We start from the raw sequence: 24,672 nt of genomic DNA, 5'->3' as shown, positions 1-24,672 counted from the left end.
TTGTCTTTTTCAGCCTCTCAGTGTTTGTTAGGTGATTAAGAAATAAGCTATTGTTTTTTGAGATATTATACCTTTTTGGATATTTTTGTTATTGTACTTAGCTTACCCCAACTAATATAAAGGATGTAGGATACACCTTGAGACATAGATAGGGTTCATTGTAAATATGTAAGAGAATAGAATTCTCATATTTAAATATAGTGGAATATACATAATATAAACTAAATAAGTACATAAAATAAGGTCTGTGGAAATTCATGGTACTGTGCCTGAATTGAAGCTAGTAACCAAAAATTTAGTCTTTCCCTTTATTCGTTCATTCAATAAATATTTCTTGATACAAAATTATATATAAAGGATGGTAGAAATAAAAGAACCTAGAATTTCACATTACTGGAATAGTAAGAAGTTGTAGTGAAACTGGACTACCATAACAACTGGAAAATATAGGACAAACATGGCTGGAAATGTGTGAAGGATTTTAACAGGGAACAAATATATTGGTATGTTCTGGATGTGGGAGTTGATAGTAGTTGGAGGAAAAAAAGATGCCAGATTGCCTGGCCAGGGAATTAATTTGAATGTGTGAGAAAGATGAATTAATTGTAGACGGATTACTGGGGAAAAGTTGAAACCTTGACAGAAACAAATAAGCTAGAAGTATCTGAACATATTGTATATTACTATTATTTCTCATAAACCAATAGAGGTGGCTGGAACTTGAATTCTTGACCCTATTGCAGATTCAGGAGGGAAGTATCCATATATGTCACACCGGAAAGACACACATTTTGTATTGCATTCTAGAGCTTTGTAGAAGTCCTACCCCTGATGAGCAGAGCTGGATCCATTGTGAACCACAGCAAGCCAATCCTTGTTGAAGGCCTGGATTAAAGTGTTCCCTTTAGACCCTCTTTTCCCTAGGTCTGCACATCACCTTGATATCTTCTATAACCAACTCTTTATAACCGACCCACCTCTCCCTACTCATCACCAGATTTTTTGAAATAAATCCCAGATATCATTTTTTATAGATATTTCAGTATGAATTTCTATAAGACCTATTGTTTTAAGTATAACTATAATACATTACTAACCTAAAAATTGAAAATTATTCTTCAATATCACCAAATATCAATATTCAAATTTCTCTGTTTTATAAATGTTTGTTTACAGATTTTTCTTGATCAAAATATAAATAAGGTCATTACTTTGCCTTCAGTTTAAATGTTAAGTCTTGGGGCACCTGGGTGGCTCAGTTGTTAAGTGTCTGCCTTCGGCTCAGGTCATGATCCCAAGGTCCTGGGATTGAGCCCCGCATCGGGCTCCCTGCTCGGGAGAGAGCCTGCTTCTCCTTCTCCCTCTGCCTGCCGCTCTTCCTACTTGTGCTCTCTCTCTATCTCTGTTAAATAAATAAATAAAAATCTTAAAAAATAAGTAAATAAATGTTAAGTCTTGTAAATATATAGTAACCCCTCTCTTTTTTCCTCGCAATTTATTTTTTAAGGAAACCAGGTCTTCTATAGTTTTCTACTTTCTGAATTTTGCCAGATGCATACCCATGGTATCACTTACATATTTCTTGCTCCCTTGTTTTCTGTAAGCTGACAGTAGGTTCTAAAATTTCATATGATTTGGATTTAGTTTTTTATCAAGAATACTTCATAAGTGGTGGTATGTATTACAGTGAGGAAGTACATAATGTCTAGTCACTTCTCTTTTCAGAATACTAGTGACCATTGATAATCATTGCCTACATCAATTCGTGTATTAACAGTTTGTAAAATATTGATACTCTACATATAATTTCTTCATTTATTAACTAAAATATGTCAGTAAAGAGAAACTTAGTTTAACTATTTAGTTACCTTGAGGAACAGCTCATTCTGGAAAGGTAGGTTAAATGCTTGATGCCATTTTACCAATTTTAAGATTAATGAGCTTTCCTAGCATCCTTCAGAGGTCACCATAATATGTTCTATCATAATGTACACATGAATTTTTATATATGATGTATTTAATTCCATTGCAGTTTCATTCTTATTGATGCTCAAATTGTCCCTTGTTTGGCCAAGTTAGCTTCAAGTTAAGCTTTTGTGACACAGTTCATTGGTATTTAAAATTTCCCTTGCTTTTTAATGTGCCATGATGTTTCAGGTTCATTTTGTATACATTTTGCCCCAGGCCTAAACTCAGTCATTGCTCTGAAGATCTTTGATTCCTTTAGTGGGAATATTTAGAGGCCAGTCTGGGTTTTAGGAATGCATTAGGATTTTAGGAGTGTTGTTGCTATTGCTATGGTCATTGTTTTTAAAATTTTTTCACTGTAGTGATGAGCTTACAAATACATATTTTTAAGAAAAAATTTACCCTTGGGTTCATACTGATATTTTAAAATTCAATTTAGGACTATAGGATTTTTACTTATTTGATTTTATATTTACATCTCTTTTCTTCTATGGAAAGTTCTGGTTCCAATAAATGACATTAACATCTTTTTTTTTTTCTCCTTTTCTCTTCCCCTTCTGTGTGTATGTGTGTGTCTCTGTGTGTCTGTGCCTGTGTTTACATGCACATACATAGTGGAAATAAACAAGGACTATACAAATGAGAAAATAAAACAAACAAACTAAGCTATTTATTCAGAGAGTGCTATAACAAGGGAGTCAGCCACCATCACTTGCCTTTGGCATAAGCTCAAAGGCAGGGAGGAGAGTAGGAAATTTTTAGAGTGGAAAAAGAGAGAGAGAGAGGGAGAGAGGTCTCCAGATATAGTCTAATTGGAGGTTTTTGGTATGGGGAAGGTAGAAAGCGGGCAGCTAGAAGTAGGGCGTATTCTGTGATTAGTTGGGAAGCATATTTGCCTATCTCTGGTTGGTCCTGAGTTAAAGTAGGGACAAAAATAAGGAGGCTGACAGTCATTGATTGACCAAATCTTGACCATTCTTGGCTAATTGTTGCCGAGGTTGTGGTTTAGCTTTCTAGGTTGGTTGCTGCAGAGGTTGTGAGTGACTTCTATTGTTGTATATGATCTGGCTATTGTCTTATATATTCCACTTCTCAATATATATTTTTTCTGTAGTAACAATACCAATATTATTACTAACAATATGAATATGAAAACATGTTGAAGGTATCTTTTGTAATGAAATTTGTCTTTTATTTCACTAGGAAGATAGTCAAATAAATCTATTTTAAAGTCACTTTAGATAAATTCTGTGTGTGTATGCCCATAGCATGAAACGTATCTTTCTATTTCTTCAAGAATTCCTTTTATTTCATATTTGTTTATCTTATGACTATCTTAAGCATGTGCACAGTTCCAAAGTCAAATCTAAGAAAGGTATATTCAGAGAAGTCTGGCTTCTATAGCTGAATCTTCTATTTTCTGCCTCTATCCTTAATAATTTTTAAAATTAATTTTGCAAGTTACACTTTTACTTTTTAAATATTAGCAAACATATACATATATATTTAAATGTATATTTATATAATTTATGTTTATTATATTTTTATATACAGTCTTTCATAGATGGTAGCATGTAATACACACTTATTTCTATCTTGGTTTTTTTTGCACTTAATGTATCCTGGAGCTCACTCCGTAGTACTTATTCTTTAACAGCTACGTGTTCTTGGAGTTATAGTTAGAAGAGGTTTCTCTACTCCAACATTATTGAGAAATCTGAATGGTTTTAATTCTATTATTATGTGCTTAGTTTATTTTAAAATGAAATTAGTTAATAGTTATGGGCCAGGATAGTACCTCTACAATATGGCCATTTGTATATGTTGAAATTTGCCTAAATGTGCGTTAGTTTATTTTATACATAATTATTTGAAAATCAGTAAAATTGGTTTTCCTTTGTATCTCTTTCTTCTTAGTTTAGAATGGGTCCTGGTGGAATTGTCAGATAATTGATTGGTTGACCTACATGTGCAGTTGAGGGAGTTTTAGAGATTCTTTTCTGCTTACCACAAGGAAAGTCTCCTGAGATTCAGAACTTTAGACACATGCAGTTGTTTAATTTATCTTACAGTTTTAAGTGTCACATAAAGTTCAAAAAACAAATTATTGAGCCATTAAACTAAGGTCTTAGATGTTTTATCTTCCTAATGGGATAACACAGAGAATCTGGTTTGTAGTTTGATCTATAACCTTGTATAACATGCTTTAAATTTTTGTTTAGGCAGTTTGGAAGGGCTTTCTTTTGAGAAAGAAACTGACAACAGCTTTAGAGGCTATTAAGAATGAAGAATCTGAAGAAGAATATGAAGAAATAAACTTAGAGGATTTTACATTTGATGAAGTAAGTACCAACTACAAAATATAAATATTGGTTTTAAAACTTTTTTAGCATACTACTTTGGAACTAAATCAGTTTCTAAGATTTTTATCCTCTTAACACTATGTTACAGATTTTTTTTAAACAACACTTGAAAAAGTATGCTTCTAATTTCTCAATATCTTTTCTATGTACTCTACAAGCATGTACAGTATGTAAATGTGGTCATAGAATATTTACAAGAGTTTTTGTGTGCTCTTTGACCAGATTTACACAATGTTTTGTTTATCAGTTATCCTTCATTAAATATAACTCTGAGCTTATTTATGCCCTGCTTAACAACATTTTGTAGTTCTTTGTTACCTAGGAAAATGAAAACATCCTCTTTAAATTGTTATTTAAGTATTCCATAGTAAGGTAGCACACTATCCAGACATCTATGCCACTTCTTTCCTGTGGCTTCCATATGCTCCAGCCAAATTTGAGCACCATTTTATTGTATAAAGCACTTGCCTTTCACATTCTGGTTTTACTCCCTGTGCTTCCTCTTCTCTAGACCATTACATCCACATAAACACCACTCAGATGAAGATATAGAACATATGAACACCCCCAGACTTCCTCATGCCTCTCTAGTATTCACACCTCCATCATCATAGATTAGTTTTCCCTATTTTTGAACTTCCTACAAGTGGAATCATATAGTATGTACTCTTCTTTCATGTAATAATATGTCTGTGAGATTTATCTATGTTGTTGAGCATAGTTTAAATATACCACTCTTTTGCAAATACCACTTTTTATCTATTATTTGAATATACCACTTTTTTTTTTTAAAGATTTTATTTATTTATTTGACAGAGAGAGACACAAGCAGGGGGAGGGGAGAGGGAGAAGCAGGCTTCCCGTGGAGCAGGGAGCCCGATGTGGGACTCGATCCCAGGACCCTGGGATCATGACCTGAGCCGAAGGCAGACACTTAACGACTGAGCCACCCAGGCGCCCTTGAATATACCACTTTTTAAAAGTCTATACTACTATTGGAAGATATTTGTTGTTGAGTTATTGCTAGTATTGCCTATTATGACCAAATGCTATGAACATTCTTGTGCATGTCTTTTGATGTGCATATTCATACTTCTTTTAGGAATAGAATTTCTGAGCCTTAACGTTTACCTGTGTTTAGTAGATAGTGCCTAAAGATATTCCAAAGTGATTATATCAGTTTATAGTCCTATCAGCAGAATATGCGAGTTTCAGAGGAATTCTATCTTCATTAACACTTTGTATTTTCATGTCTTTTTCTTCCATTCCAGTAAGTTTGTGGTGGCATCTTATTGTTTTAATTTGCATTTCTGCCATAATTAATAATGTTGAATATCTTTTAGTATGCTTACTGACCATTTAGTCACTTTGTGACATGATCAAGTGTTTGCATGTTTTTCCATTGGGTTGTACATCTTCTTTTTTCTTATTGATTTATAGAACTTCTTTAATATTCTGAATACTACTCTGTTTTCCCTTGCAAATATCCTCTCTAACCTCTGGGGCTTACCTTTTCAATGTCTTTGTGGTTAATTTTAATGAACAGAACGTTTCTAATTTCAAATTTAAAAAAATTTTAACTGTTGTGGCATATAAGAAATCTTTGCTTACTCTTAGATCATTAAGGTATTCTAGAAACCTTATTAACTTTCAGCATTTAAGTCTGGATGCATCAAGAATTAATTTTTGTGTATAGTGTGAGGAAGGGGTCATGTTCCCTTGGGTCAAATGAATATAAATCAACTTTGAAGAACTGCTATTTTTAGACTATTATCTTTTTAAATCCATGAACACAGACTGTCCTACCACTTATGTAAGCCATTTAAAATTTCTGTCGGCAATGCTCTGTAGTTTTCTTCATAGTGGTCTTGTACATTTTTGGTTAGATTTATTTCTAGATATTTTATGTTTTCTGATATTGTATTTATGTTTGTATGTGACTTTATATTCACCCACTTTGTTGAAATCACTTATTAATTTTAGTAGTTTATCTCTCAGGTCTTTTGTATTCTGTATATACAATCATGTCATCTGAGAATAATAACAATTTTCTTTCTTTTTTTTCCAGTTCTTATGCCTTTTATTTATTTTTCTTGCCTTACTATTTCCAGTAAAGTGTTGAGTAGTGGTGATATTAGCAGACATCATTTCCTAGCTTCTGGTCTCTGAGAGAAAGCTTTCAATATTCCACCACTAAATAAGGTGTTTAACATAGGTTTCTTGTAGAAACTTTATATTTGATTAAGGAAGTTACCTTCCTTAACATATTTTTACCATTCCAAGAGATTAATATGATGATGATGATTTTATATATGAGTTGGATTTTATCAAATACTTTTTATGCATATAACATTGATTTTCAAACATTAAATCTCATATTCAAATAAACCAACTTAGCTATAATGTATTATCTTTTTTACATATCTCTGAATTTGATTTATTAATATTTGTTTGGGATTAGCATTTATATTCAAGAAGTTGGATCTGTAAATTTTCTTTTTTATAAAACTCCTAATCTAGATTTTGGTGTCAAGGTTATGTTGGCCTTATACATTTGATTGGGAAGTGTTTCCCCTGTTTCTGTTTTCTGGAAGAGTTTGATGTAAGATTGATTTTATTTGTTTCCTAGAAGTGTGTCTCAGCATATAATCTATTTGGAGAAATGTTCCATGTGCACTTAAAAGGAATGTTAAATATATTGTTACTTCAGGTTTATTAATTGTTTTTTTTTTTTTTAAAGATTTTATTTATTTGACAGAGAGAGACACAGCGAGAGAGGGAACACAAGCAGGGGGAGTGGGAGAGGGAGAAGCAGACTCCCCGCTGAGCAGGGAGCCTGATGCGGGGCTCGATCCCAGGACCCTGGGATCATGACCTGAGCCGAAGGCAGACGCTTAACGACTGAGCCACCCAGGCGCCCCTATTAATTGTTGTTTTAAATTAGTGATTTGGGGGGAGGAATTCTATCAGTTATTGACAGAAAAAATGCTAGAATTCTCTTACTATGATTGTGCGTTTTTCTAAATGAGCTTTTAGTTCTGTCAAATTTTGCCTTGTAAGTACTTTGAAGCTACATTATTAGGGCATACATATTTTGTATAGTTAAAACATTGTATCGTAGACCCTTTCATCATAATAAAATTCCAGTCTTTAATACAGTTTCCCTCTTTAACTAAATGCCTTAGTGGCTACTTCCTCCAATATTCTCATACCTACAGCTTTCTTTTGGCTAATAATTTTATAGTAGTATATATTTTTCTAAACATTCCCATTCAATGTTTCTCTGTTTTATATTTAAAGTGTGACTCTAATAAGAGTATATGATTGGGTTTTGCTTATTTTTATATTCTACTCTGACATTTTTTCATTAACATATTCAGACAATTTTAATTTATTTTAATAAGAGTATAATTACGTTTGTAAATACCATCTTTGTATTTGTTTTTTGTTTGGCCTATGTGTTCTATATTCCCTTTTAGTTTTTTATTGCTTTTTCTTGCATGAATCAAGTTTTTTGTTTGTTTGTTTTTCCTTTTTTCTCCCTTCATTACCTTGTTAGTTTGTGGTTGTTTTTCCATGTACTTCATTTCTCCCTACATTAACATGCTTCCATCTGGATTCATTTTCCTTTCTCTGATGGATTTTCTTTAGTAATTATTTAACTTCAGGTGAATCTTTTTTATTGCTTGAACATTTCTCTTTAAGTTTTGAAGGATATCTTCTCTAGGTATAGAATTCTAGGTAAAGTTTTGGTGTTTAAAGATGCTATCTCATTAGCTTCTGACTTTCATGGACTCTGTTGAAAAGTCAGTAATAAGTCTTATTTTTTCTTCTCTAAAGATATTATCATCCCACCCCCATTCCCCAGCCTACTTTTAAGGTTCATTTTCTGTGTTTGTTTTTCAGCAAAGGTGTGATTTTATTTGTATTTACTAAGCTATAGTAAGGAGGCCATATGGCTTCTTGAATCTGTGGTTTATGTCTTTCATCAGTTTGGGAAATTTCTTAGCCAGTTATTTCAAACATTCAATCTTTTTTATTATTTCTTTTCTTTGAGATAAAGTGGTTCCAAAAATGTATATGTTAGAATCTCGCACCATTTCACATGTGTCTCTTAGACTCTCTTTTGAATTGTTCTCTTTTTTTTGCTTCTATGTTTTAATATGGATGTTTCCTACTGACCTATCTTGTAGTTTACTAATCATCTCTCTTGGGTTACCTAATCATGTTCAGCCTATATTTTGAATTCTTAATTTTAGTTATTCTATTTTTTAGTTCTAGAATTTTTACTTGATTATTTATTGTAAATCCCAGTTATGTTGAAGTTTTCTATCACTTCCTGTATTTTCTTGAACATACCAAGTATGATATTTTCAAAGCTTTCTCAGTTAATTGCAACACCTGGATCACTTGTAGGTTTATTTCTATTGACTGTATATCTCTTGCATTTTGAGTCAGTCAATACTCTTTTTTAGCATTTAACCTTTGATTAAGTATCAGACATATTTGGAAAAAAGTGTAAAGACCCTGCAAGATGTTTTCTTTCTCTAAAGAGGATTGAATTTTAATCTTGTAGGCAGGTAGCATATGGGCAGAGATTCTTTTGAGGCTTATTTTCAAGCTTTATTAGGGCTGCTATATTTCTGGTTTCTCTTACAGGTTGAGCTAATATGGTTTCTCAACTAAAAGTGGCATGTTTACCAGATTACCCTCACCTTGTTTGTCCCTTAATTCTTATCCCTTTCTCCACAGCATCAAGTGACTGATGAAGTTTCTTCTTAGCTTTATAGCACTCCAGGTGTTCCTATTGTCCTTTGACTCTAGGTATCTCTCCTACACATATTCTACGTGGAACTGGAAAACACCTGAAAGAAAATTTAATACATGATTTTGAGTTCACATTTTAAAACGTCAGAGGGTAGAGGTACTCAAACTAAATCCTGACCCATTGGTTATCCAACAGGTGTCAAATTATAAGAGTTTATCACACTAACACTTCTCTATCTGCAACTCTTCCCCTATTGGGATAAGGCCCTCTGGCACCTATGGGGTAAAGTAAAATATGTAATACATCAATTTCTACTCTACAATTCAGATATAGAAGCAACAACAACACTACACTGAATTAGCTTAAAAAATCCTATTCACAAGACAACTTTACCTCCTTCTTCCACTGTGAACCATGTCCAAACCCAATCAGTTGAATCAATGTGGCTCATACCATGTGAGTCCTGGGTAGCATGGTGCCTTCCAACACAGGGGAAAACACTATCTCTATCTTCCCAGGGTGTTCGCTATATAAAGATCCTTGAAAAGATAGTCTGGAAAGAAAGCTGTCACAAGACATGAAGACATGGAGACCCATGGAGAATTGTCTCCCGGCATTAAGCACCTATTATATATTACTCATAATGAACCTCGGAAACAGTGATGAATAAGACATTTTCTTGGGCTTTGAGTTCACAGTGCAAGGTGAATAACCTTTTTAAAAGAATTATTTTAGCAGAAGTTTTAATAAACTTAGGCCTCAATCTCCTTTAGGGGGGATTTTTGCCACCTTGCCATAAAATATCTGTAATAACAAATAAATATCCAAATAATAAATATGTTAAGTCTAATGTGGCATAGTGATCTACAGTTGCACTTTTATTTTGCACCTTTTAAATTATAAAGTAATTTTAGTTGATTCTTTTATTGACTTCATTTAACAAGGTTTATTTTTCTGTTACTTAATACTGTGTAGAAGCCAATATATAAAAAACCAATAAAGATATCTTTAAATTTAAACATTACAAGTCCTCTTATGATTCCCTAAACCTAGAGAGATGAGAAAAGCTAATATAACATAAATATAGAAAACCACAACAGTCAAATTTGGATTTGTTTTTTGTCTCAGACCAAAGTAAAATTCAGTAAGTTTTCAGGAATAATTTTTGAGAAGGAGATAAATATATCAAGCTGGGCAACTTTCAGTTCTGGAGTTCATGTTTGATCCCTATCTAAAATTAACTTCACAGAATATTACATATTCCAGTACATTATGGGAAAATAAACAAATGCAATCTAAATTATAGGCAAAGAAAAAGACTAAAGTGACATTTTGTTTGATGAAAAGAGGTATGCATGGCATATAACAGCAATCTCCAACAATATGATCCACCATGCTTTTGCATTGAGCATGGAGGCTCAAATTTATTTATTTATTTTTAAAGATTTTATTATTTATTTGAGAGAGAGAGCACAAGCCAGGGGAGGAGGGCAGAGGGAGAGGGAGGGATAATCTCTAGACTCCCTGCTGAGCACAGAGCCCCACATCGGGCTCCCTGCTCTGCGGGAAGCCTGCTTCTCCCTCTCCCACTCCCCCTGCTTGTGTTCCTGCTCTCGCTATGTCTCTCTCTGTCAAATAAATAAATAAAATCTTTAAAAAAAAAAAAAAGAAAGTGAGATTTGAGATTCATAATGGGCCAAGGTTTCAAACTGTAAGGATTCTAAGATGCTCCAAAAGTTATCAGGAAGTATTAGAAAGAATTATTTTGGGGATAGTAAGAGGCAACTTGGGCAGAAGAGGAGGAAAGTGTTGGGACAGGGGAGGAGATAGTGAAGGGAGGAGGAAAGACATCAAGTCATGGCTTTTAGCATTTCTAGGACTTGTTCAGTTTTCACTGACTTCTGACTTAGGGCAAGTCTGATCCTAATTTCATGCATCAAATGAAAGGATTACAGTAGATGGCCTGAAAAATTTTACATATACATACACAAATAAACATGAATGTTATTTGTAGCTTTTCTTCCTGATAGCTTTATATTCTAGATTCTCAAAGTTGAGTTGTAGAATAATGATTTCTTCTCTGGTCAAAAGCCAAATACATGTATATCTGATCAAACATTCGATTGTGAACACAAAGTTACAGATCTAAGTTCAAGTTCATTTTTAATATGTAAGTAAATTTGCTAGTAGTCTTCTAATAATCAGAAAGCTTTCCAGATCCTCAGTTGTAAGTTATAGAACATCTGAACAGAAGGTTTTCTTAAGCAATAACTGAAATTTGTATAAATGCCCAGTGGTAAGCATGATATATTAATATACATTTTTAAAACAGTAGTATATATTCTTGGCCAATTCCTCTTGACATTTTGAGATTTTTTTCAACATTCGAAGTACTGCCAAATATACTAGATATTAATAAGCTTGAACTCACATAAATCAGTAGTCTTTGTAACATTTTTTGGTTGTGATTATATAATTACTAAAAGTATCTTTAGCATTTTATACTAAGCCTTCTCTTTATGCTTCTAGAAATTTCTGAGATAGTGGTTAAAGAATTGTTCTGGAATCTTATAAAAGTTTGTGACCTTGTATTAAAAAACAAGAAAAACTATTTTCAAAGTTTTCTGCACTTTTAGATAATTTAAAGACTGAATTTTTCCCCAGATTTTGTATAGCTTAAGAAAGAGACTTCATCAACATCTATGTGATGTGGCAAAGAAATCACTCTTTGTGAGTTTTTGTCCTGCTGTAGAAAGAAAACAACTGAAGTCCCAGAGAATATAAAATAGGAGATGGTTGGCAGGTGTTTAAAAGAAAAAAAGTGTGTGTGTGTGTGTGTGTGTACATAACAGTGTATAAATAAGGCTCCTTGCCTGGCAATACTGGTCCTTTCCACACTTAGTCCTCAGGTGGCACATGACCTTTAAAAAATAAATAAATAAATAAATAAGTAAATAAATAAATAAATTTTTCTTCCAATTTTTTATTTTAGTAAGATACACATAAAATAAAATTTACTGTCTTAATTTTTAAGTGTACATTCAATGGTATTAAATAATTCATAAAGTTGTTTTACCATCACCACCATTTAATCCATATCCAGAACTCTCTTCATCCTGTAAAACTGAAACTATATAGCTATTAAACAGTAATTCCTCAATCCCCCTTAATATTCTAAAGTTGTAACACTGCAGTTTGAATTTATACCCTCTTAACTTCAATAGCATCCCCAAACTTGCTCCTTTACAGTTCCATTGCCACTCCTTTCCGTTGTTGATCTCACAAAAATTACTTCTTTATAGACATAAACCAATAATTCCTTTAAATGCACTAGTGTCTTAAATTATGTAGGAAACTAAATGTGGAGTTATAAACCAAAGTTACAATAATACTAGCTTTTAAAGTAATAATTGTTTTTTTTATGTATTAGTCTCCTTAAATCATATAGAAAACAAAAAGTAGGGTTACAAACTGTTGTTACAAAAATATTGGCTTTTATAATTTCCCATGTATTTATCTTTACTGAGATCTTTGTTTTTTTCATATGACTTCCAGTTACTGCTTGTCTCTTCATTTCAACCTGCAGGACTCCCTTTAGCATTTATTTCAGGGCAGATCTAAAGGTAATAAACTCTCAGCATTTGTTTATCTGGGACTATCTTAATTTTCTCTTGACTTTGAAGGACAGTTTTGACAGTAAAGGAATTTTGGTTGACAGTTTTTGTTTTATTTTAACTTTTAGCGCTTTGAATATATCAGCTCACTGCCTTCAGGACTTCAAAGTTTCTGAAAAAAAATCTGCTAGCTGTCTTATTGAGGATTCCTTATATGTGACAAGTTACTTCTCATTGGCTTCTTTCAAGATTCTCTCTGTCTTTGGCTTCTGAAAGTTTGATTATGTGTCTGGTGTTGGTCTCTGAGTTCATTGTATTTCAAGTTCTTTGAGATTTTTGGATGTTTATATTCAGGTCTGTCATTGAATTTGGGAAAATTTCAGCCATTATTTCTTCAAATATGCACTTTGCTTCTTTCTTTCTCTGCTCCTTCTATGACTTCCATGATACACATGTTGGTCTGCTCGATGGTATCTCACAGGCCCCTTAGGTTCTATTCATTTTTCTTCAATCTTTTTTTCTCTATTCCTCAAACTTGATAATTTCCATTGTCCTATCTTCAAGTTCACTAATTCTTTTATCTGCCTACTCAGAGACATATCTCTAGTGAATCCCACTAAGGAATATTTCATTTCAGCTACTGTACTTTTCAGCTCCAAAATTTCTTCTTGATTTCACTTTAGATTTTCTTTCTCTTAATTGATATTTCCATTTTGTTTATACATCATTTTTTCTCCTTTTATTTCTTTGAATAGCTTCAAAATAATTATTTAAAAATCTTTGTCTAGTAAATCTGCCATGAGGTCTTTTTTTAGGGATAGTTTTAGTTGATTTATTTATTTTTCCTTTGAATGGGCCATAAATTTTTCTGTTTCTTTGAATGGTTTGTGACTTTTTTTTAATTTACAATTGGACATTGATGTAATAATTATGGTAATTCTAGAAATTAGATTCTCTTCCCCAGGGTTTGCTGGGGTTTTGTTTTTGCTTTTATTATGTTTGTTTTTCTATTATTGTAGACTGTTCTGTGCTGAGGATCAGCCTGAGTTATAAACTTAAGGTCTTCTCAGGTCTTTTCTGAGCTGTGCCTTTCCCTCGATATGTATGTTGACTTTCTAATTTCCCACATATATGCAGATGCTTTTGAATATTCTAGATTTTTTTTAAAAATGAGCATCCTAGTCTTTGATATCTGACTCCCAAAAGAAGAAAGAGAGAAAAATGAAGGGGTGGGGAAGGACACCAGCCCATTAAATCCCCTGGAAATCACTTAGCTGGTAGGGCAGGGGCTTGCAACAAGATGGGAAGTATAAGGACACCCACCTCTTTGCACCTCTGTGATCAGAAGTAATCAATGATCAGTGCACAGATCACCATGTTTGGAGGACAGGGTCCTTATTGTCCACTCTGGCTCTACAAGATATATGCAAGCTACTCCTGGAACACAAGAACAGCTGCCTAACTCAGGGACTGGGGTAGAGCTGACAGCTGTGTTAAAAGCTGAAATTGACTAAAAGACAATTTACCATCCAAGTTTTCCCCTGGCAGTTATAAGCCTTCAATAGACTCCAGCTGGATTCTGCAAGTGCAATCATTTTCTAGGTTGGGAGACAGGGTCCGGTTCTTCCTGCTCCACCATCTTCCCAGAATCCTCTGGCACACTGCCTTTTGTCATATTGTCTCCACATCTTCACATTCTCTCTTCACTTTAGTAGTTTTCACCAACGTAAGAATACGAATTTGATGATAGCTGCTATGCCACGGGCCTTAATCTTTCCTGGGATAGAACTGGATTTTTCTCTATTTGCCATACAAAAGAAAGAATTAAAAAATCTGAACCTTGAATCCTGTTTGCATCAAATAGCACTTTTTAAACCAGATATGTATTTTTAAAACATATAACTGATATATAGCTGTGATATGTATGTTAATAATGTCTGCCTGGAAAAAAATTGGACAATGTACCTGTCAAACAACTGAATAGAGGTGCCCTATTTACATATGTATTCAAATAACATGAATTTAAATAGGTATTTTAAGACTAAGTTCTATAAGTAGAAGTCTGTCATTGCACTGCGAGCCTATAGTCAGGATGTCTTAGTCTTTCCTGCCCAATGGTCTTTCAAGATATAATCAAGAAACATTGAAATTGTATAAATGAAAAATTCCATTTAGTTCTCCTCAGAATATAATCATTCTAGTTTTTAAATCATAAATGTTTGATTATGGGAGCACCTGGGAGGTGCAGTCCGTTAGTCATACAACTCTTGGTTTTGGCTCAGGTCATGATCTCAGGGTCATGAGATTGAGCCCCATGTAAGGCTCCTGCTCAGTGTGGAGTCAGCTTGAGATTCTCTCTCCCTTTCCTTCTCCCTCTCCCCCCACCTCGTGCTCTCCCTCTCCCTAAAATAAATAAGTCTTTAAAATGGGGCACCTGGGTGGCTCAGTCTGTTAAGCATTTGCCTTTGGCTCAGGTCATGAACCCAGGGTCTTGGGATCAAAGCCCACATAGGGCTCGCTGCTCAGTGGGGAGTCTGCTTCCCCTCTCTCTCTGCCCCTCCCCCTGCTCATGCTCTCTCTCCCTCAAATAAATAAAATCTAAATAAATAAATAAATAAAATTTAAAAAATAAATCTTCAAAAAAACCCACAAATGGGTTTTTTTTTAGAACCTTTTTTAGATTTTTTTAGAACCTTTTAAAAAACAAGTTCATGGGCATTCTGATCTTTTTTGTAAAGATTCAAAAAATGTTACAGAACCACGGAAGTTTATTCTAAACCATATAAACTAACCCAGGCAATAAAATTTAGATAACTATATCCTAAATGATGTAACAATAGCATACTTAGTATAGTTCCACTGTCAAAAGATAAAATAAACTTGGTAATTACATAAATGGAGTAAAGATGTTTTAAGATAAAGAGTGAAGGGACTTATAATAGTATCATTTCAAAGTTTAAATTTACATTTTATCGTTCACACACTTGAATTAGAGACTATAATATTCAGATCCATGATTTTTATGTTGCCACAAAATTCATTTTTCCATCTATTCAGAAAATTTGTGAAATTTTTGAAAAAAATAAGTAAAAGCTGTCTTATAGACAGTGTTTATGGAAAAACTGATACTAATGTGTTACAATACCATAAATTTTCAATAGTGAGGTTTGGTAGAAAATATTAAAATTTGCATTATAAAGAGATGAAAGATTATTTCCCTCAGTTACATCTGGAGTTGGCTCAGAATCATGGTTATCAACAGTTAAATACACTGAACAATCTGCACCTCTTATTTTTTGGAACACTTGAGTACTCAAATTCTCACTTTATCCCACTTAGGGATGAAAAGTCTTTAATTTTTTTTTACGATGTTTGCATTAAACAGATGTATAACATCTCACAATAGCAAGTAGCACATTTTCCTGTAAATGAAAATTCCGATATACTCTCTCAACATTTGTGGATAAAAGACAATTTAAAAGACTCTTTGTAAAAGTTATGCAAACTAAATTATGTACATTAATGTTTATTATTTGTGCAGGCTGCCTTAGAGAAAGAATGGCTAACTTTAGATTCCACCCGCTTCCCTTCACAAACACTGCTTCTCCCAAACCAGCTGCACTGGCCAAAGGTAACATGTCATGGAAATCTCTTCGTGCTCCATCTTTGCTCATTTTTTAAGGTTATGCTGTGCTGCAGTGATTAATAATGCAATTTATTGACTTGAAAAACACAATTACTTTTAGAAGCCTCTGACTTCCTCCTCATCCCCAGATGTAATTTTTCATATAGCCTTTCTTTCATTTGCTCCTAATTTTTTTCTTTATTTTGGATTTCTTTCAACACTTTATTTCACAGTAGCAAAAAAAAAATGATATACTTCAGCTGCATATTTGGCAGTGGACTAAAATCACTAGTTGACAGCACTTTAAAAATACAAAAATATGCATTAAGAGGGCAACAGCTGAAGATTCTCAGTCAGAGGTCAATGAACTGCAATATCTGTTATTTATTTGATAATCTTTGAAGTTTTTGTTTTCTGATATATTTTAAGATCTTTGCAGTTAATCATTCTGTATATGCAAACAATACCAAAAAGCATATCCCTCATCACTACAATAAAAAAAATGTGTATTATATAAATTTAATTTTATTATAATTTTCAATTTTTATATGTGTTTCCCTTGGGAGACTACTCAGTAATATGCATGTAAAGTAATATGATATAAATACTAGAATTTTTCAATTTATTTTATACTTAATATACATCATTTTCCTGATAAGTTCTCTGGAACCTTAAAATATGATGATACCTCACTGAATTTACCAAGTCATCCGGCTCAAGCATGGCTATGTAATGAGAAAGAAGATTTGTTTTCATCAGAACACCCACAGTTTAATAGCAGGTAAGCTAACTTACTCTTTTAGAGGATTAACCCATGAGGAGAGTATTATAATTATTACAAAAGTAGTAAAATGATGAAAATTAGGTACAAATTTACTTGTTTGGAAGATGGAAAAGCATTTAATGTTAAAAGTGTAATCATTTTATGGGGTTTTCAGTAAAAAAAAGTATGAGGTAGCTTCATTAAAGCAACAACAAAAGTGTCAGTGAAATAATGTCATTAATTGCTATAAACAAGTGAACTTTTAAATACTACTATATAGGTAGAGATAAGGATTAGAATAAAAATTCCAGTGTTGCATTTCTTTCGACAAAAGGATTGAAATATGCTTCAAGTAATTGAAATGTAAACATTTTAAATTAATGGCAGACTTTTATTACTTTTCAAGATAAAGTTTTTCTGTAACTTAAATGGATTTTATTTCCAAGTTTGAGACAACATAAACAGCTTGTAGTTTTAAAAGGTGCTGATATACTCGTGTTGATTCAGTTAGTGTAGTTTTTTTCTATTGCCAGATCAGAAAATAGGACTTTATCTTGGACACCTGAATCAAAGACCAGCAGAAAGAGTTTGCTAAAAACTGAAAAAGAAGAAAAAATTTCAAAAGAATGGTATGTGGTCTATTTACACTAAAATATGAAGAAATTGAGAAACTTTTAAATGTTCAGGGTAGATATTTTTCAAGACATTAGGGATTACTAGTTTTTAAGAAACTGTGTATCTGTTAAATTACAAATTCTTAAATGGGAATCTAAATTTGTTTTAGTATAATATAGTTCAGATATGTATGTTTATATGCATATGCATGTATTAATATAGTCTGGATATTTGTTTTGCCTTTATTAAATTTAATCTTTTTAGGGGCTTTAAGGATATTGCTACTGCTCAGCAAATGTTGAAGAGAGCACAGAAGATGAAATCAAAGAAATTAAGGAAAAAATTAGGTGGGTAATGATTGCTCTTTGAATAATAATTGTGTGTCCGATATTGAAGATAAATTCTTTTAAAATATTATTTACCAAATCATATTTAATAATATTTAATAAGAACAGAAATGAAATGCACAGATATGAGTATGTCTAAGGTAATAATCCTGAAAACTCAAGGAAACTTAGAAAAAATTATGTTATTACATTAAATGATTTGTTATATACTTAAATGCTATTTTCACTTTCCCTGTTTCTTATTTACTTTGTTATTGATTATTCTATCTATTGTGCACTGAGAATTATGCTGTAATTTATTTCTAAGTTGGTTCACTTTGACAAGTGTTGATTCTAAAGAGTATCTGCTTCATGTGCTTATTCCTTTGTGTGTTTTTAAATTGCTTGATTATTCGATAAATTATTTCTATAAATTTGTTAGTTTCATGAATATTAGCTATGAGGGCTTCACAATTTGACACTTTGGAAAAGAAATACAATGTATATCTTCAGGATTATGCGGAACTTGGGAAATGTTTAGAGGCATCCTTTCTTCTATCCCATTTGATTCTCCAAATCATTTCTTTCTTTGGATACCTCTAATCATTTTAGTATTATTACTTAATAGTGGAGTAGTTTATAGTGTCAGGGCAAGAAATAGCGGGTCATTATGATTTTATATTTATAATTAAAACTACTTAAAATTATTGGCATATTGTGTATAACTTAGCATTTACTTATAACTTTATAAATATTTACTCATGGACTCATAGGCTTAATATAAGTAATGTGACCTATTTTTAATTTAATTTTATTTTTTATTTTATTTTATTTTATTATGTTATGTTAGTCACCATACATTACATCATTAGTTTTTTTCTTTTTTTTATTATGTTATGTTAATCACCATATATATTACATCATTAGTTTTTGATGTACTGTTCCATGATTCATTGTTTGCGTATAACACCCAGTGCTCCATGCAATACGTGCCCTCTTTAATACCCATCAGCAGGCTAACCCATCCCCCCACTCCCCTCCCCTCTAGAACCCTCAGTTTGTTTCTCAGAGTCCATAGTCTCTCATAGTTCGTCTCCCCCTCTGATTCCCCACTTCATTTTTCCTTCCTACTTTTTTTTTTTAACATATAATATATTGTTTTTTCAAAGGTACAGGTCTGTGATTCATCAGTCTTACACAATTCACAGCGCTCACCATAGCACATACCCTCCCCAATTGTGACTTCTTTTTAAAAGCTGTTTTGAGTTTTTCTTTTTCATCAGCTTCTTTTACAATGATTTTAATGTCAGTGAAATGTTTTCATAAAAGTACCATTAGTCCTGAGAAAAGCAGAGAATCTATATTTATCTTATAATTCTAGCTTATGTAAGTATACAAAGAAGCATTCACAAGATTCATTTTTCTTGATTAATTTTCCCACTTATTATTTTTAATCATTAATTCCATGGAATTCTAAAAAATGTGTATATATATTATTTTAAACAAAAATAAAAATAACCAAAATACCATTGGTTTCCAAGAAATAACTGATATTTCTTGGCACAACACTTTATTGATAAATTTCTGATGATTTATTTTTATATTCACAAATGTTCAACTTTCCTTTTCTTGTGTTTACATTAGTGACACCTTTTATCTTTTTGAGATAACTGTAGTAATTTTTGTTGCATACTAAAAGTTTGTCAGGATTGAAAGATTGAAATTTTAAGCATTTTTAAAGAAAATGTAAGTATATGCTCTGTTCAACTTGCATTGTGCTTCCCACACTCCTGTGATGAAAACTCCTATTAAGTTCATCAGAACTCAGTGAACTGACTACCATCTGGTAGTTCCCAGGGTAATAGTAACTCCAAACTCTTAACAATAGTGAGACTTTCTTTCAGTCCTGGGGAAGTAGAATCCAGTACAGTAATTTAGGGTAGTTTGATAAACTTTTTTATTGCTTCGATGTATATTTTTATTCATCTTCAATAGTATCAACAAAAATTCTTTAAATAGCTGTTTTGAGAACAATGAAAGTTTCTGAAACTCCTGGGGGAAGTTTAAATAATCAGAAGCAGCTTAAGTACTGATTCAGTCAAAGTTCAACAAATAATTATTACTTATTTATGTTCAAGATCTACTTCTTTAAAGATATTTACAATGTTTGAAGAAACTTCTGATAGTGAAGCTAAAGCAAAGTTTATTTTGTTAGAATAGGTGTCTGGAAATATATAGGTCTTTCTTGCTAATTCTTATAACTAAGGGATTTTTGTTGTTGTTGAGTTCATTTTTAATAAATCAGCACAGTAAATAATAGGTTTGAACACAAGTTTTAATAAAGAATCTATGCTCATACAGAAAAACCATTGTTTTAATGAACCAAAATTAGACATAATCATCATCAGGCAAAAATTAAGCCATTTTTATCTGTCACAAGGTGGCATGGTAGGGTAACAAATGTAAAAGGACAACCAGACATCTTAAATTTAACATTTTGACAGTGGTCATTAAGCGTGATCTGTTAGGTAAAAATCCAAATGGCAGTTGTATAATTTTTATGGGAATCATTACTCTAATTACACGATTGTAAACCAAATTGCATTCTTACTACTGTGGGAGGTTTTATATCTCTGTTAAGCTTTTGTTTGATCAAAATACTAGTTGATGAAATAAAAGCAATTTTTTTTCTTTAAAATTTGAATTCCGAAATGTAAAACTTAATGATGACCTTTAAATTCTCCTCATTCTTTTTCTCTACTGCCCCTTCACAACATATATTCAGAATAGAAATATTCAAGGTAAGGTTAAGGATGAAGTCATGAAAAAGAAAAGCCGTGGGATCCTCTCCATTTATGATACTTTAATCTTCTACTAGGTTAATAATGCAGCACTTATGTCACTTTGTATCTGTGAATGATCATTTAAGACTCTATACCTCTGGTTTTCTTCTTACAGAAAAAGAACTTTCTAGTACCTTTCCAGTTTGCAATTCAAACAATCTGTGATATGCTACTAACTTATTTAAATCTGCCTAAAATAATGGCCATAATTTTAAACTTTTACTTACTAATAAATTAAAATGATATTTTATATACCTATATTCTGTTAAACACTTAAACATTTACTAGTAATTTTCAAATATACATGGAGATAGATCCATCTATCTATATCTTATATGGATAACCTGCCAACTTGAACCTGCCACCAGAGGGCAACATTGTCCATAAAACTGCTGGAGACTAGCCATCTCTGAGGGTAGGGAGGGTGGGTGGTAGGTGGAGCATCAGAGAATAGAAACTTTTAATTAAATGGAATCAGTTACATCCTCCAATCTAACAAAGCAGTAATCCTCATGGGGTGGGGCATAAATGCACAGATTATGGAAGCTTTAATTCAAATTTCTACCACAAAAAACCTTAGCAAAATTTGCTTAGTTGCAAACACATAATATTTCCTGTTTGGGTCTTATACATATATTTATTAGCCAAGGGATATGAGTCCGCATCACAATATTTGATTTAAGATGAGAGTGAGGGGCACCTGGGTGGCTCAGTCGTTAAGCGTCTGCCTTCGGCTCAGGTCATGATCCCAGGGTCCTGGGATCGAGCCCCGCATTGGGCTCCCTGCTCGGCGGGAAGCCTGCTTCTCTCTCTCCCACTCCCCCTGCTTGTGTTCCCTCTCTTACTGTGTCTCTCTGTCAAATAAATAATAAATAAAATCTTTAAAAAAAAAAAGATGAGAGTGAAAATAGAACAAAAGGCAGGGGGTCAATTACTTAAAGAAAGTTGCAGGTGACGAAGAATACCATTGAGTTTGCTGATTAGTAAAGAAGACAGGGGCCAAGGAGACATACAATGTAGGCAACCATCAGGGGAGACTCAGTATTGATGACTTCTATTGGGATAAATGAGGCCATCTGCTTTAAACAGAAAAAGCAGGAGAAGGAGGTGAAGTGGGAAGAGGAATTGATTTGAAGCCATAGGATGAAATCTAAAATTGTGAGGATTTATATTTACTCAGTTTGAGTTTGTGTTCTGATTGTTGTTATTCCTAGTAAGTTATTGCTTAATAAATATGATGGACATAAGCACAAACAGGTAATGACTGGTCTTGTTTTTGTGGGGTTTTAATTTGTTTGTCTTTTGTTTTTACTGTTACCTCATGCACAGAAGTAATTTTAGAACCTGGTGATCTGTGTTGGAATTTAGCAGATACCTAGGGAAGTTTAGGGTTTACTGCAGTGGAGAGCATCATGTGCAAGATGAAAGTTGCTGGTTTATTGAAAATGTGAGTCAATAACCTAAAAGTAGTGAGCATAATCGGTAGCAAGATTGAGAGGAGCAGGATGGAGGAAGAGAATAAGTGCTTGGGTTCATTTGGAGCACTCCTTAGAGAGGATGAATTCTGAGTATAGGGGTTTGGGTGGAAAGCAAATGATAAAAAGTTTAAGGGCCAAGAATATAAGGACAAAAACATAATGTGGTTTTCCAACATTTATCATAGTTATGCATGTCACATTTCAAATCTCATACAGTGAAGAAAGAATAGGATGAAGCAAACAAGGTGAATTTAGTTATAAAAGTAGGACCACAACTAGGGATAAAAATTATCTTGCAGCTGTTTGTAATACCTAGCATATTGTCAAGTACATAATAAGCATTCAACAAATACTTGCTGATTTTATTTCAGTGATGAAAATAGCTTGAGACTGATGTTAACATTTAGTTATAGTCAAGAATGAAGCCAAGTAGAAAATAAGTTAGGCTAACTTTTTAATATGAATTGAGCACTTCATGGGCTATAGCAAAGAGATCAGTTTGCATTATGATAAGGTAACTAAGGAATGAATGTTAAGGATCTAAAAGGAACAGGATAGACAAAACTGTGGCAAAATAAAGTTTGTTGATGATTTATTTTGTTTACTTCAGTGATTTCCAAAAAGAATTTATAAGAATTTTGATCAAACATTATTTTGTTGTGTGCTCTCAACAAAACAATAATAAAGTCCATTTAAATAGTAAGATTCTGGAGAGTCAAGACCCTCCTTATTCTCCACTGAATTCCCAGAACCTGATACCATGCCTGGCATATGGTAGATGTTCAATAAATAACTATTAACTGAGTCAGCAGTAAATTAGATGAAAGTCACTAAATACATTTGACTGTGTGTGTGTATGACTGGGAGTGTATATTACAGTCATTTAAATATATGCTTCTATTTGGGAAGACAAATTTAAATTAGTAAAAAGTACTCCTTATAAAAATGGAATAGAGGGGTGCCTAAGTGGCTCAGTTGGTTAAGTGTCTAACTCCTTATTTCAGCTCAGGTCATGATCTCAGGGTTGTGAGATCGAGCCCCGTGTTGGGCTCCGCACTGGGCATGGAACCTGCTTAAGATTCCCTCTCCCCACTGGAGGGTATTATGCTGAGCGAAATAAGTCAATCAGAGAAAGACATGTATCATATGACCTCACTGATATGAGGAATTCTTAATCTCAGGAAACAAACTGAGGGTTGCTGGAGTGGTGGGGGGTGGGAGGGATGGGGTGGCTGGGTGATAGACATTGGGGAGGGTATGTGCTATGGTGAGCGCTGTGAAGTGTGCAAGGCTGTTGAATCACAGATCTGTACCTCTGAAGCAAATAATACATTATATGTTAAAAAAAAAAAAGAAGAAGATAGCAGGAGGGGAAGAATGAAGGGGGGGAATCAGAGGGGGAGACAAACCATGAGAGACTATGGACTCTGAAAAACAAACTGAGGGTTCTAGAGGGGAGGGGGCTGGGGGGATGGGTTAGCCTGGTGATGGGTATTAAAGAGGGCATGTTCTGCATGGAGCACTGGGTGTTATATGCAAACAATGAATCATGGAACACTACATCAAAAACTAATGATGTAATGTATGGTGATTAACATAACATAATTAAAAAAAGAACAGGTTGGATATGTATAAATAAAGAGAAATCTGGAAGGCAAAAAAAAAAAAAGATTCCCTCTCCCCCTCTCCCTCTGGCCCCCCCCCAAATAAATAAATTAAATAAATAAATAAATAAATAAATAAAATGATGTACAGCTAGTCATTCAGCCTTAACTTAAAACATTTTACAGCACTACTGTACTTGTATGTACTTGCACATACAAAAATGGATAGTAAGAAGATTTTTATATATGAAGTTAACAAGAATAAGATCAACCAGTGAGCTAAGATTAGGACTATAGAAACTGAAAAGGGATTATACAGAGGATGAAATAATTTTAAGGATATTCTAATGCCTAAATAAAGTTATGTTACTTAAATGAGATAATGAAGTACAGAGCCACATGCATAATAGAAACTCAGCTTCTTTATGGGTTTCTATAAATATCTTATAAAAATGTATTTAAAACCTAATTCCCAGACATTGGGCAAGTCATACTGGGAGATAAAAGATTTTAAAAACAGTGACATAGGCCTGCCATTGATGATCTCAAAGGAGTAGATTTAAATGTACAAAACTGATTTTATAATGCAACAGAAAGCTACCACAAGCTGTACTCTTTACAATAAACTTGTCCCTTGACCTTCCTACTTGACTTTGTATTTTTTGAGGTAAGAGTAGTATCTTATTTCACAGTGATATTTCCAGG

General features: G+C 33.0%; 1 protein-coding gene across 1 annotated transcript in view; it reads left to right on the top strand.

Annotated features, from left to right (window-relative positions):
* LRRIQ1 (leucine rich repeats and IQ motif containing 1) overlaps window positions 1–24,672 on the top strand; it is a 199,301-nt gene that overhangs the window by 97,037 nt on the left and 77,592 nt on the right. Inside the window, exons 17-21 of the mRNA XM_021687506.2 lie at window positions 4,191–4,310; window positions 16,255–16,344; window positions 16,998–17,119; window positions 17,635–17,730; window positions 17,981–18,063. Of these exons, the coding sequence (XP_021543181.2) occupies window positions 4,191–4,310; window positions 16,255–16,344; window positions 16,998–17,119; window positions 17,635–17,730; window positions 17,981–18,063 (511 nt within the window). The remainder of the gene's footprint in view (window positions 1–4,190; window positions 4,311–16,254; window positions 16,345–16,997; window positions 17,120–17,634; window positions 17,731–17,980; window positions 18,064–24,672) is intronic.

The sequence above is a fragment of the Neomonachus schauinslandi genome, chromosome 5 (assembly GCF_002201575.2).
Source record: "Neomonachus schauinslandi chromosome 5, ASM220157v2, whole genome shotgun sequence".
In the NCBI taxonomy this organism is placed as follows: Eukaryota; Metazoa; Chordata; class Mammalia; order Carnivora; family Phocidae; genus Neomonachus; species Neomonachus schauinslandi.
The sequence above is the reverse complement of the archived record's forward strand: the minus strand, read 5'-3'. Positions and strand labels throughout refer to the sequence as shown.